Consider the following 15,311-nt stretch of genomic DNA (forward strand, 5'->3'; position numbering starts at 1 on the left):
TTTGTTCTGAACAGGGGGGTGTTACCAAATAGATCGATCTATTTACTGGAGCTTAAAGAAAGCTTAAACACCATTTAGTTTAGTCCAACCGCCTGCTGGGCTAAGGAATCGTGTTTTACTGAATTTGCCACGATTGTCTTGAGTTCCCATGTGTGAACCCGGGCTTAGACACTGGTTGTTTGCAAGTTGATTGTCTAAAACACTCTTCTTGGTCTTCCTCTCAGTCACAAACCTCACAAACAGTTAAATGGAAATTAATCTAAGCCATTAAAAACAGGAGCAAGTTTGTGAGGCAGCCAAACTTGAGATGAGTTTGGGATTGTGCATAAATCAGTGTTTTCTCATCCCGAATGATTTGAGATGGGTGGACTCATGTGCTGGATGGGGGAGTTGAAAATTCACTGAGGTCGTGAAGCATTGGCATAAACTATGCTTTTACAAATCATAGTAGCTTAGATTCATGCAATATGCTTAACCACACAGTTCCAGACCACATTGCTGTTTAATTTAGCCTCATGCACAAATACTGATGATGTTACCTAGTTGGGTAATGAAATGTCTGCAAGAAAACAACCAAGCTCAGAGACCACCAACAACCCCACAGTTCAACCCTGTGCTACAGAGATTCTCCTTTATTGTTAGTCTCATCCCTTCTGATTTTTTTTCCTGCTGTTTTAGTGTTGCAATGATTCCAAGGACGTTCTTTGAATGCTTTTCCCAGAATTTAAATCCACTTCTTGGTGTCCTGTTTAGAATAGAATAACAGAGTTGGAAGGGACCTAGGAGGTCTTCTAGTCCAACCCTTGCCTAGGCAGGAAACCCTACATCACTTCAGACAAGTGGTTCTCCAATCTCTTCTTAAAAATTTCCAGCGTTGGATTATTCACAACTTCTAGAGGCAAGTCATTCCACTGATTAATTGTTCTGTCAGGAAATTTCTCTTTAGTTCTAAGTTGCTTATCTCCTTGATTAACTTCTACCCATTGCTTCTTGTCCTGCCTTCAGGTGCTTTGGAGAATAGCTTGACTCCCTCTTCTTTGGGGCAGCCCCTCAGAGATTGGAAGACTGCTATTATGTCTCCCCTGGTCCTTCTCTTCACTAGACTAGCCAAGCCCAGTTTCTGCAATCGTTCTTCGTATGTTTTAGCCTCCAGCCCCCTAATCATCCTTGTTGCTCTTCTCTGCACTCTTTCCAGAGTCTCAACCCCTTTTTTACATCGTGGTGACCAAAACTGGATGCCGTATTCCAAATGTGGCCTTACCAAGGCCTTATAAAGTGGTATTAACACTTCACATGATCTTGATTCTATCCCTCTGTTGATGCAGCCTAGAACTGTGTTGGCTTTTTTGGCAGATGCTACACATGGCAGGCTCATATTTAAACGGTTGTTCACATATCTATTTCTAGAGGTAAAAGACAGGCAAGATAAGTGTCTTTGTACATGTTCAAGTGGGGATGCCCAATCTGGGATACCTGCAGCAAAAAAAGAATGGCTTGGGTCTCACAGTCACAATCCCTTTTGAAGGGGGCGCAAACATTAATCTGACACTTCCTAGAAATGTGGGGCATAGAAAAACAGCCCCCGTATTAAAAAGACCCAGAGAAACCTTGGGCATTGTTGACCCAGGGCCCTAGCACTGTTGCACTTCTACGATTCTTTGTTTGCAAGGGGATTGTGTTGAATTCTGGATGCTTTTTAGGGGCTGAACAAAATATTACACAAAGATGTAATTTAACAAATCTTATGGGATGATCTTACAAATCGGGGGAAAAGCTTTTTGCTTTTCCTTTAAGAATGATGGTGATGGAGAAACAGAATCAGGAAAAAAAGCTAGCAACCTGAGTCATAATTTATGAAGTGCCAGGAAGAGATCGGGGAGTGATCAAGGACCAATTTGAAGGGCTACTTTCTCTCATTCTTGGGCTGCCCTCCAAAAAAGACCTCTAAGTAGGATCTTCCGGGAACCTCATTTCTTTTCTGTCACGTTGTTTCTTAACTTCTGGGGGGTTTAATTCTGATATTCCAGGGAGGAAAAATCCCTTCACGCTGACAGCGCTGGAGGAGGAGAGGAAAAAAAGACAGGAAAGAAAGCCATGGCATTTTCTCTTCCTGGGAAGCAGGCATTGAGCAAACTGTAGAGCCATGTAGATCAAGATTCAATCATTCAAGCCAAAACTATCTCAAAAGGTTAAATCAGGAGTCTTCAAACTTGACAGCTTTAAGACTTGTGGACTTCAACTCCCAGAATTCCTCCTCCTCCAGTCATGTTAGCTCAGGAATTCTGGGAGTTGAAGACCACAAGTCTTAAACTTGCCAAGTTTGAAGAGCCTTGTGTTAAGTCATGGAAACTGGACCGAAGTTTTATTAAAACGGAGACGTTTCGTTACTCATCTGAGTAATATCTTCAGTCAAAATGAAAATTTCGGTAGTCAGAAAGTCGTTGGAATACCTGGTTGTACCCAGGTTTTTGACTGCAGAAGCTCTTGGATGGGTAACAAAATGTCTCTGTTTTAATAAAACTTTGGTCCAGTTGCCATGATTTAAGCTTTGGAGATACTACTGGCCTGAATGATTGAATCTTCATTTACACGTTGCTTTTCATTTTGGGACAAACAATCTATATGGCAAATATTGGTTCTTTCCAACGACTTTCTGATTCTCTGCCTACCCAAATTTTTCATGTTGACTGATGAAGTTACTTGGATGAGTAACGAAATGTCTCCGTTTTAATAAACATTGGTCCAGTTGCCAAGATTTAACCTTTTTAGAAACTGCAGAGCCTCATCTTCTGCAAAACTGCTGGGATTGGAGCCAGTGGTCAGAGGTAACCAGGGGGAAAAAGTGGCTGGAGGAGGGCTTGTGATCTCTCTAGGCTTCTCAAACTGATCCTGCACATAGCTGCCTGGTTTTTAACTGGATTGCTGAACCATGGAATCAAGATTGGTGGTCTGATACGGGGAAAGAAAAGGTTGTGGGGAAAAAAGAGAGAGAGAATTGTTTCTGTTCCGATAGCGAGTTGGAAGACATGGCTTTGAGGAAGTGGTTCATTGCAGGGTGGGACTTCAAAATAAAAAACTAGACAGTCTTGAGAAGTTGCTTGATCGGTTTTCTTTGGCATCTTTCATATTTTTTAAAGAAAAATCCTTGGATTAAATACATAGAGCAGCGTTCACATATTGCAGCGAGCCATAATACATTCTGTTTGTGGCTTAGTGTATTGTCCAAATCTAACCAATTAGGGATGGTGTACCCAGATTTATGGCTTAATTTCAGCAGTTTAGGTAGTTGGGAAGTATTCAGTGAATGATGGTTAAACAAGCCATGGCTTATTGTATCGTATGAACTCACCCAACCTGTTAGGCTGAAATATTCGTGGCTCAAATTGCTGGGCAGCACATTGTGTAAATCTAACCAGTGTGGCTTTTTTATGTTGTGCAGATATTGGCAATTCAGAAAAACCAGGTCCACGGAAACCCTGAATGTGTTTATTGTGTGAATACAGCTAGATAAGCACAATTTCTGCAGATATTGATTCTTTCCAATGAACAGTTGTGACTCTTACAGTATCCCCATGGACACGTGGTCAAAATTTGAACACTTGGCAACTGGTTCAAATTTTTTTGACCAATGCTGTGTCCTGAGATCATGTCATCCTTTTTTGTGTGTGATTTTCTGACAAAATCAATGGGAAAAGCCAGATTCATTTAACTGCTAACTTAACTGCATGGATTCTGTCATGCCCTTGTCAGAATATGATTTGGAGGGGGAGGCCGAACAGCTGACAGGGAGTGGGAGTGTGGCTCCGTTGGCTGGGGAAGGGCACAGTCTGGCTGGGCAGAGCAGGGAAGAGGTAGAGCAAGGCAGAGGAAATTCAGAGGAAGTTCCAGGCCCACCCACTCTTCATCCTAGGGCACACAGGGAGGAACGGAGAAGGGAGCAACGTGAGTTGTTGGCTTACAGGGGAGGAAAGGGCCCTGATTCCCTTCATTAGCTGCAGCTGGGAACACAGTGTTTAAAAAGGGAAGCTGCGTGCAGCAAGCTGTTGGGAGCAAATTGTGAATTTATCTGGTATCATTGATGCTTATCTGTGTTCCTGGTATCTTCCCAACTGTGTGTGTTTAGCTGTGCTTTCAAGTCTGCAATTCCTTTCCCTGCCCTGTCAAGTTAATTACTGCAGCTTGGTTTGTTTGGATTTTTAGTTACAGTTTGTATGTACTTTGTTTTCGGACTGAATTTTCTCCACTTAAAGGCTGTTCCTGGAAGAGTTTTTCTCCAGCCGAAGGTAACCTGGACATTGGGGGCAAAGTTGGAGATAATAAAGGGACTCTTCTTGCTTATTTGACTGTGTTGCCTTTGTGCCACGCCCCGGGTCATCACTTAACAAGTGTGGCAAGAAAGATTGTAAAATGGGGCAAAACTCAATTAACGTCTTGATTAATAACAGAGGGTTCATTTGTGATCATAAGTCAAGGACTACCTTGTATGATATATAAATAAACAAATAATATAGGTTTCCTCCTTGATTAAGGTGGACCTGCGTCCACATAATACACCAAGCCATACCTACTGTAAATAAATTATTAGGCCTAAGAATTGCTACCAAGGTATCACTGAGAATACAGGGGGTCCTCAACTTACGACCACAATTGAACCCAGTTGAATTATTACCATCTGACAGACGGTACCGGATAATAAATACAAGGAGGCTGAAAAACAGCTGCTATCCCAGCAGCTGAATTATACTGTATAGTGCAATATGAATGCAATATCAGGGGTTTTCAATTCAATGTATAGAATGTGAAGGATGTGTGTTTGGGTTTGTTTTCATGGTCATGATGTGCATTGAAGATGGTGTTTGATTTTGTTGTACGAGGTGCAGTGACAATAAAGTAAAGTAAGTAATGCTGCAATGGCCATAAGTGTGAAAAATGGTCCTAAGTCCCTTTTTCCAGTGCCGTTGTAACTTTGAACGGTCACTAAATGAACTGTTGCACCTCTAGGGCTACAGGGGAAGCTTAATAAAACCATGGGAGGTTGCCCTATTATATGCACTGAATTGTTTGGCATGATTTTTGCCCGGAGGTGAAAATTAAATTGCTTTTAAATTAGGATCCTGGGCCAGCCGCTTCCACGGGGAACACCCCATCTTGCATCTTGTGCTGACATCTTGCAAGGGCAGGGGGTTGGACTAAAAGACCGCCAAGGCCCCTTCCAACTCTGTTGTTCTGTCATTAAGGTCTCAGCTTGGCAAAATGAACTGTGTGCAGCTGAGGACCAGCCACAGATGAAGGTTGACCTTCTTGCAGGTGGACACAGTTTTGGGATTCAAGTAGATCCCATTCCTCAGAAGAATCCTGGAAACGGGCAGTTGCCTAGTAACCATATAACAAGTCCCCTCTCACACTTTTTACATATATATATATATATATATATATATATATATATATATATACATATACATATACATATACATATACATATACATATACATATACATATACATATACATATATATATATATATATATATATATATATATATATATATATATATATATATATATATATATATATATATATATATATATATGGATCTTTGGTTATTCGGGTTTTCTCCCGCGTAAGATTCAAAGTATCTAGGCAACGTTTCGGCGAGGTCCCACTCGCCATCTTCAGGCTGGTGCTTTCGGCTTAGTGCCAGTGCAAGCAGTGTGTGACCGGAGCTGCCATCTCTCTCTATATACAAGTGGTGGGGGATGGTGTGCTGGGCTGGTTGGCTGTGCTGCAGCCTCTTGATTGGTTGATGGAGTTGATGTTGGTATAATAAGCACCAGCCTGAAGATGGCGAGTGGGACCTCGCCGAAACGTTGCCTAGATACTTTGAATCTTACGCGGGAGAAAACCCGAATAACCAAAGATCCACATACAAATACCCGCGAGAACCTCAGAAAACATATATATATATAAATATATATATACATACATACATACATACATACACACACACACACACACACACACACAGAGAGAGAGAGAGAGAGAGAGAGAGAGAGAGGCACAGGCACACTCATGGAGGGACGTATACTATAGTAGTTCCCTCAACTTGCTTCCTTTGTTGGTGTGGAATTTACACCACTTCACTTATGTTTTCAGGGCTGGGAATCTCTTTCAGTTCTGATAGAAATTCAACCTCAAACTGATTTTTTTTGTCTCTTTCCTCTGTCTCTTCCTCTCTCTGCTGCTCTAGTCACTAATACAATTGTGCATTTTTCCAAAGATGGCCCGGTGTTGCCCCTTCCTGTCTTCCCGTCTTGGCCAGTGGCAATGCTTGGCTGCAGTGACGCCATTTTGTTTCCTCAAGAACAAGGGAGGAACCATTTTGCTTTTTTGGGAAATAATGGCTGATGTGAAAGTCTGAAACGTCAGCAATCTAGAAATGTGATTTTGTTTGCGGGGTGGTGGTGTAAATTCCTTCTTTATCTCAGCTTGCTGTTGGATTCTTTACCCATGGGCCATTTTCCACAAAGCTGAGGTGGATTTTGGCTGGCATCTTTTTCTTACTCCCCCTCAGGTCACTGAGGGAGGATGGATTTGGCAAGAAAGGCAAATTATTTCCAACAAGCCTACGAAACCGGGATTTTAAAAGAAAAACCTAGTTCCTGTTTTGGGTGTAATTGTGTGTGTGTATTTATATATGAGTAAAGCGCTTACACATCCTTATTTTTAAAGTACACGCACACACTTTAAAAATAAGGATGTGTGAAAGTTTCATTCTAGACAGATTTATATCAATTGAGGCTTAAAGTCTAGATGCTGTCACTATTATTCCTCAAATTTGCCATTTCTCCCCTCATATTTTTAAGAGCCAACCACTGGCTGCTTCAGTTGGATTTAGAATAGAATAACAGAGTTGGAAGGGACCTTGGAGGTCTTCTAGTTCAACCCTCTGCCTAGGCAGGAAACCTAGGAAACGGTTTTGAGGAAACGGTTTCTAATTTAGTGGCTTCGAATGACTCAATTCCCATGGTTCCCTGCCTGGATACCTGCCAAACAGGTGTGCTGGTTGGGAATTATGGGAGCGGAGACCTATCTCATCTGCAGAGGTGGAAGACAGTTTTTCCAATCCAGTATGGGCTTTAACTGAAGTTTTTTTAAATTTTGAGATTGGACTGCCATTTGTCAGAAATGGACAGATGGGGGGGTTGGACTAGATGACCTATAAGGTATCTTCCATTAATCTGTAATTTGTTAGATATAGATTTCTTTTTTAATCCTGCCTTTATTGCTCTATGAGTGATTCAAGGGGACAAACCTTCACAATACTTCTTCTTCCACATATATTCAGCGTTCAGCCATTCAGTGTTAGTAATAGTCTGTTGTTTCCATCTTGTTAGGTATAGGTTGGGATCACAAAATAAATTTGCGTAGAAACAGGGCTGAAATGTTCTACCTTTCTGGTGTTCTTCAAATGTGTGGGAAGTGCCATTTTCCTGAATTATCAGATGCTGGTTGTCTATCACCTAACATGTCCAAAAGACAAAAGATTGGGTGAAATTTTGGAGTATTGCTTGTAGAATTTGTTCTGCAGGGCAAAGTCTCATTCTTCCTTTTTTTGGATGGCTATACATAGAAGAAAGCTTTTTAGCAACTTAGAGATGATTATGAGACTTTTTTACTATTTTATTTTTTAATAGCTGTTTAAGTTCTACATATTAAAAGGGGGGGCTTGCATGTTATTTATTTATTAAAGCCCCCCCCCCCCATTATGATGCTGGGCTCTCAAATAGGCATGCTTAGAAAATAAAACTGAAGGTGTGCCTGCTTGCTCAGATAAAAGATGAGGAGATGTTGTGATGATAAGGGGACTCTTGAGTTTGGGGACCTAAACTTATTGTGTGTGTTTCTTTCCCTTCTCTTCCCCAAGGGGCAGATGGGGTGGGGGTTTGAGGAGGTGGTAGGGCTCAGCCTTCCTAGTTTGCCTTTTAAAGACTCCAGGAAGAACTAATCTGCTTTATTCTTTACTCAGTGGCAATATCATACCCTGGAGCCCCAAACTAACCAGCCACACTGGAACCTAATGTGTCTTTGTGAACTAGGCAGAGCATTATGCATTATGTTATATTATGTTATATACAGGAACTGGGTATGTCTAGTTTAATGAAAAGAAGGACTAAGGGAGACATGATAGCAGTGTATCTCAGGGGCTGCCCCAAAGAAGAGGGGGTCAAGCTATTCTCCAAAACACCTGAAGGCAGGACAAGAAGCAATACACATTAACAGAGTTGGAAGGGACCAAGGTGGAAAGTAATTAAAGAGAGAAGCAACTTAGAACTAACAGATAACAGATAATCAGAGTTGGAAGGGACCTTGTAAGTCATCTAGTCCAACCCCCCACCCAAGTGGCAGATCCTACACCATTTCTGACAAAAGGCAGTCCAATCTCTTCTTGAAAGTCTCAAGTGATGGCGCTCCCACAGCTTCCGAGGGCAAGCTGTTCCATTGGTTGATTGGTCTCACTGTCAGAAAGTTTCCCCTTATTTCTAGTTAAATCTCTCCTTGTTCAGTTTCCATCCATTATTCCTTGACTGGCCTACAGGCGCTTTAGAAAATAGCTTGACCACTTTCTCCTCTCTGTGCAGCCCCTCAAATATTGGAAGACTGCTATCATGTCTCCCCTGGTCCTTCTCTTTACTAGACTAGCCAAGCCCAGTTCCTGTAACCATTCTAAGGAGAATTTTCCTGACAGAACAATTAATCAGTGGAACAACTTACCTCCAGAAGTTGTGAATGCTCCAACACTGGAAGTTTTAAAGAAGAGATTAGATAACCATTTGTCTGAAGTGGTGTAGGGTTTCCTGCCTAAGCAGGGGGTTGGACTAGAAGACCTCCAAGGTCCCTTCCAACTCTGTTATTCTATTTTTCTATACATTGTGCAAATTCAAAAAAAAAAGGGTTCTTGGAATAAACCATGGTTCAAATAGAATAGAATTCTTTATTGGCCAAGTATGATTGGACACACAAGGAATTTGTCTTGATGCAAATACTCTCAGTATGCATAAAAGAAAAGATACATTCGTCAAGAATCATCAGGTACAACAGTTAATGATTGTCATAGGGTACAATCAGCAATCAAATCATACTGGAAACCAGTCAATATAAATCGTAAGGATACAAGTGACAAAGTTACAGTCATACAGTCACAAGTGGGAGGGGATGGGTGATAAGGAGTGATGAGAAGATTAATAGTAATAGTAGTGCAGACTTTGTAAATAGTTGGACAGTGTTGAGGAAATTATTTGTTTAGCAGAGTGATGGCATTCGGAAAAAAACTGTCCTTCTGTTTAGTTGTTCTGGTGTGCAGTGCTCTATAGCGTCGTTTGGAGGGTAGGAGTTGAAAGAGTTTATGTCCAGGATGTGAGGGGTCTCTAGATAATTTCACAGCCCTCTTTTTGACTCGTGCAGTATACAGGTCCTCCATGGAAGGCAGGTTGGTAGCCATTGTATTTTTTCTGCAGTCCTAATTACTCTCTGAAGTCTGTATCTGTCCTGTTGGGCTGCAGAGCCAAACCAGACAGTTATAAAGGTGCAGATGACAGACTCAATAATTCCTCTGTAGAACTGTATCAGCAGCTCCTTGGGCAGTTTGAGCTTTCTGAGCTTTCTCAAATATTAATAGCTGAGCATGTCTTGTGATAAGGGATTGTCATCCTACTTTAGAAGCAAATTCTTGTGAAAAGACTAACTTTCTGCTCAGCACAATAGCTGAAATTTTAAATTTCACTGAAGCCTCAAGACTGCAAATTCCAAAACCTGAAGAAGGACTGGCCTTATTTAATTTGACTTTCTCCTTTTTCTCCTGCCCTCTTTCTTTTCCCTGTAGCCTTCTGGTCTTTGGCATCCCTCCATGTTGGAAGACATGAACCCTTCCGCCTCGGAGATGCACCCCTATGAATGCAACCAGAAAACCCATTGCTTGTCAGCCATGGAGTCGGGCCCGTCTTTGGCAGGAGACTGGGAAACCGCCGAAGAGGAAGAGGAGAAGGAGGAAGAGAACAGTCAGTATTTGAATGTGCACATGCGCCGGTCAGGGACGCTCAGAGGATCCAGTCACATGTATGATTCCTTCCGAAGGCATAGCTGGGAGCCGGGGAAAGTGCTGGAAGAAGACTCAGATTTTGACCAGCGAAGGTAAACTTTCATAATACCCAACGGGCTTTTGATAAACCCTTAAAAAAAAGGAATTTATAAAAAAATTAAATGGGAAGGTAGCCTGCTGCAAAGCATCAGTTTTCCTGAGATCTAAGAGAACGTTGGGGGTTAACTGGATTCAGGTAGACAGGAGTTTTGGGATTGGGGTTAAAAAGTCAGTTTGGCCTAGTGGTGAAGGTACTGGCCAAGAAACCAGGAGACGGTTCTAGTTCTGCCTTAGCCATGAAAGCCAGCTGGGTGGCTGGCCAATCATCAGGAGATGGTATGTTTTAGCCCAGGGGTCCCCAACCACCGGTCCGCGGAACAACTCCTACCGGGCGCGCTTGCTGGCGCCGCCATCTTTTTCATGAAAAAGTGCTTCCGGTGAGCTTTTCCGGGTAGAAAGCTCACCGGAAGCACGTTTTCATCAAAAAAAGATGGCGGCGCCAGCGCTTCCGGTGAGCTTTTCCGGGTAGAAAGCTCACCGGAAGCACGTTTTCATCAAAAAAAGATGGCGGCGCCAGCGCTTCCGGTGAGCTTTTCCGGGTAGAAAGCTCACCGGAAGCACGTTTTCATCAAAAAAAGATGGCGGTGCCAGCGCTTCCGGTGAGCTTTTCCGGGTAGAAAGCTCACCGGAAGCACTTTTTCATCAAAAAAAGATGGCGGCGCCCAGCTGATGCCGGTACCGGGCCGCGGCGCCCAGCTGATGCCGGTACCGGGCCACGGCATCAAAAAGGTTGGGGATCACTGTTTTAGCCCTCTCTCAGGCATGAAAGCCGGCTGGGTGAATTTGGGCCAATTAATAGGAGACTGTGAGTTCTAGTCCTGCCTTAGCCATGAAAGCCAGCTGTATGGCTTTGGGCCAATAACCAGATTGTGACTTCTAGTCTTGCTTTATGCATGAAATCTGGCTGGGTGACCTTGGGCCAGCCATTCCCTCTCAGACCAACCCATCTCAAAAGGTAGTGGTTATGTGGAAAATGGGACGACGGAGCAATATTATTTGCTAATAATGTTATAAATAAATACATTAGATTTGTGTGCCATTCCTCATGTCTAGAGGCAGCTGTTACGTATGATTGCTGCTTTGAGTTACTTATGAAGTAATAAAGGTGGAGCAAAATAAATAAATAAATAAACAAACAAACAAAAAACAAAAAACAAAATATAAAATAACATCCACCATGGTAGCCATTCTGTCATTTTAATATTTAAAAGGTGACCCCGCTCCAAACCCAAAGATTTCCTGCTCTTGCTATAGTAAGTCAGCATTTGGGTGCCTCTTCTAATTTTTTTTCCATTGCTGAGTTCAGTATTGTGCCACAAACAATTCATTTATCCCAGACCTTTGTTTGAAGAGTTGCTAAAAATATTAACTGACTAGCTCAATACTTGTGCTTTGCTATGAAACTATGTGGTCGGACTTAGTTTTAGGGGAGGAAAATAAGGGGGGGGGGGAATTCTGCCTCTGCCTACCAGTATCCATCGGTAGTCATCTGACTAGCGTCCAATCAGTGTGAGAGAGAGTTGAAGGCTGTTTGGAAACTGAAAGAGTATTGCTCTATGAGCAAGGCGACAGCAAGGAGCCTGGGCATGGCTTAACTCAACTGTCCTGTACTAAAGCTGGTTGCTGCTGTGAAACTAAAACTGAAACTGAAACTCCTCTCTTCTGCTTGTGTTTTGCATTTGGAAGAGATTTCTTTTCAGGTGGGGAGGGGGAGTAGAACTCCTTAGCATCAGAGTGTGTTAATAATAATAATGTAGGAAATACTAAGGCTCTGGTGGTCATTTAGAAAAATCCTTTCTTAGTGAGCCCCTAGAAGCCAAGAGGAACCTATGTGCCAAATTTCAAGTTTGTAGGCTTTACAGTTCTGGAGATTTTGTAATGATGCGTGAGTGGCATTTTGCTTTTATATATATAGATTACTGTTGCAGGATATGTGCTTTGCTGCAGAAAGTTGAACTCCAATCCCAGAACGGACTATCTTTTAGTGAATGGGCTAAGCTCTCAACAACAATATAGCTTCTTGTTATATGTAAATGTCTTAGCATGTAATTACTTTAAGTCAAAATGTGCTTTTCTGATTTAATTGTGTCGAGACCCAGCCCTCTGTTCTAGAAACTGATTTAGGACATTCTTTTCTCCTCCAGAGGAAATGGTCCTGAATTTCACTGCCTAGGAAAAAATACCCTAGGAGCAAAATACTGTATACTAGTGTTTGGTTACGTTCCCCCCCACCCCTCCACGTTGTTGCCCTATGTGCTGCAGCAGTCCTTTCAATGTGCTGGGACCACAGCTCCCAGGTTCCCCAGCCAGCATGGCCAAAGACTGAGCATTTTGGATGGGAAGGTTGGGGAAAGCTGGTATCCTGTTTTAATTCTGGCAACTGGTGCTGTTGTTTGCTGGAGGTGAAAGCAAGGCTTCGCTTGATGATTCAGAATTATAATGTCCAGTGCCCTCTTTTTCTGGCTTTTGTTCCATCTTTATCTCTGTGTTTCAGCAGCCTGGCCCTGGAAAAACAGCTCCTCTTCCTGATTTATGGCAGTTTTGGACTCCATTTTGTCTTTTCCCTTGCAAATATGCAGCAGTTGGGAGGGCTGTTTGCTAGGATATATTAAAAGACTGAGTTTCCGTCTGGGACCTGCTTCCTGGTGCTGCCCTTCCTTTGCAAATATTAAATAAAATCTGACTAGATTGGCAGAGGATGGGGAAGCTAAATTTATGAGAGGGTGGTGCTAGAACTGACCCTGGATAGAAAACCCAGCCAGATGGGAGTCCGGGCCAGGGGATGATGACCTCACTCAGGAAAAAGTGAGTGAGAGGAGTTTGAATACATTATTCCGTATCTATGTGTTTGTTCATGGGAATGTGAAGAGAGGATGAAACTCAGTTTTGAGCTAAAGAAGAAAAAAAAGCTTGCATGTTTCTAGCCCTTATTTAGATTTAGATTTATAGATTTATATTAACAGAGTTGGAAGGGACCTGGTAGGTCATCTAGTCCAACCCCCCCACCCAAGCAGGAGACTTTACACCATTTCTGACAGATGGGAGTCCAGCCTCTTCTTGAAAGCGTCCAGTGATGAAGCTCCCACAACTTCCGAAGGCAACTTCTGTTCCATCGGTTGATTGTTCTCCCTGTCAGAAAATTCCTCCTTATTTCCAGGTTGACTCTCTCCTTGTTCAGTTTCCATTCATTATTCCTTGCCTGGCCTTCAGGTGCCTTGAAGAATAGCTTGACCCCCTCCCTCCTCTCTGGGGCAGCCCCACTGCCCTTCAATGGATGCCTACAGCAGTTCAAACCAGGTTTTTACAAGAGATACCAGTAACAAACCAATTAGAGGGTGGGTTTGCACAACCTACTGGGCTCAAATAGAAATGGGGGGCCCTGCCCTTCCATATAGTGCACCAGTTGTCCTTCTTGTCTTAGAATTATTCCCCCTCATTCCTTTGAATTACAGGTAGCCCTCGACTTACAACAATTTGTTTAGTGACCGTTTGAAGCTACAGCAGTGCTGAAAAAAGGGACTTATGACCCTTTTTGCAGCCTCCCCGTGGTCACGTGATCCAAATTCAGCTGCTCAGAGAATCTCCTATGTTGATGAACATGCCCAGGAGTGAAAGTAAAGCATGCATAGCTACCATTTCTTTGTGGATCCGTTTGTTAGATTCTCCTTTGTCTTTAAGTCAGAAGTTCAAAGCATTGTATTGTACACAACATTCTTTCCTTCTGTTTTCCCCATCGTAACAGCCAAGCGACAAGGGAGGAATTGTCCCATTTAGGGGTGGGATTCAAATTTGTTTACTACTGGTTCTGTGGGTGTGGCCTGGCTTGGTGTGCGTGGCTTGGTGTGCGTGGCTTGGTGTGTGTGGCAGGGAAAGGTTACTGCAAAATCCCCCTTCCCTCCCCACCCCACTAACCTGCTTTCCAGCTCTGTTCTCCTGTGCAGGGCAACCAAAGAAGACTTAGCCAATCAGCTGGGACTCAATGGGAGGTGGAGAAGAGATGGGGGCGAAGCCAGTCAGAGGTGGTATTGGCCGGTTCTCCGAACTACTCAAAATGTCCGCCACCAGTTCTCTAGAACCAGTCAGAACCGGCTGAATACCACCTCTGGTCCCATTCCCGAGAGAGCTTCCATGGCCGAGACAGAATTTGAACCCAGGTCTTGCCAGTGCCAATCCAACATTTTCAAGTCTATATGTTGGCTACTGATTCTGTAAACCCCACAACCTGTTGCCTCAAACCCGCCTATTCTATCTTTAAGGCCCTTTTTCGTTTTAGGTTACAGGCAGTCCTCACCTTACTACCACAATTGAGCCCAACATTTCTGCTGTTAAGTGAGACATTTGTTAAGTGAGTTTTGCCCCCCTTTCTTGCCACGGTTGCTAAGTGAAACACTGCAGTTGTTAAGTGAGGAACATGGTTATTAAAACAATCTGGCTTCCCACATTGATTTGACTTGTCAGAAGGTCGCAAAAGGGGATCACGTGACCACAGGACATGTCAAGCCCTTGTTGGAGTCCGATTCTGAGGGGGAGATTGAGCAGCTGACAGGGAGTGGGAGTGGGGCTCTGGTGGCTGTGGAAGAAACGGGGGACAGGCACAGTCCAGCTGGGCATTCAGAGGAAGACCCAGGCCCACCCCCTCTTTATCCTAGGGCAAGCAAGGAGGAACGGAGAAGGGAGCAACCTGGCTTGCAGGAGAGAAGAAGGCCCTGATCCCCTTCATGGGCTGCAGCTGGGAAGACTGTTTAAAAGGGCAAACTGCGCATGGCAAAGTTGCTGGAAGCAAAGCGTGCATTATCTTTGTCGAGGCTTATCTGGGTTTTGGCGTCCTCCCAACTGTGGGTGCTGCATTATTTTTTGGAAGTCTGCAATTTATTATCCTGGCCTGCCATGTTAATTACTTCAATGTGGTTTGTGTTGGTTTTTTTAAAAATTTCTAATTATCTTTACTTTGGGTTTGGACTGCATTTCTTCCCTTCGTAGACTATTTGTGGAAGAGTTTGATCTCCAGCCGAGGATAACTGGACATTGGGGCCCAAGTTGGAGGCATTAAAGGGAATTTATCTACTTTGGTGACTTTGTTATTTTTGTGCCAGGCCCCTGGTCATCACAGGACACA

The 15,311-nt window shown here is 43.2% G+C and overlaps 1 protein-coding gene and 1 long non-coding RNA gene across 4 annotated transcripts in view; one reads left to right on the forward strand and one right to left on the reverse strand.

Annotated features, from left to right (window-relative positions):
- The window catches only part of LOC148129478 (uncharacterized), a 133,469-nt gene that overhangs the window by 73,076 nt on the left and 45,082 nt on the right, over positions 1-15,311 (reverse strand). The window lies entirely within an intron of this gene.
- The window catches only part of ARHGEF2 (Rho/Rac guanine nucleotide exchange factor 2), a 170,732-nt gene that overhangs the window by 24,198 nt on the left and 131,223 nt on the right, over positions 1-15,311 (forward strand). For all 3 annotated transcript variants that reach the window (XM_087943409.1, XM_087943408.1, XM_026686470.2), the window contains exon 2: positions 9,881-10,188. In XM_087943409.1, coding sequence (XP_087799535.1) covers positions 9,881-10,188 — 308 coding nt within the window. The remainder of the gene's footprint in view (positions 1-9,880; positions 10,189-15,311) is intronic.

Source organism: Notechis scutatus, chromosome 14, assembly GCF_049901735.1.
Source record: "Notechis scutatus isolate UNSWTSFEM ecotype Mainland chromosome 14, rNotScu1.2, whole genome shotgun sequence".
NCBI lineage: Eukaryota > Metazoa > Chordata > Lepidosauria > Squamata > Elapidae > Notechis > Notechis scutatus.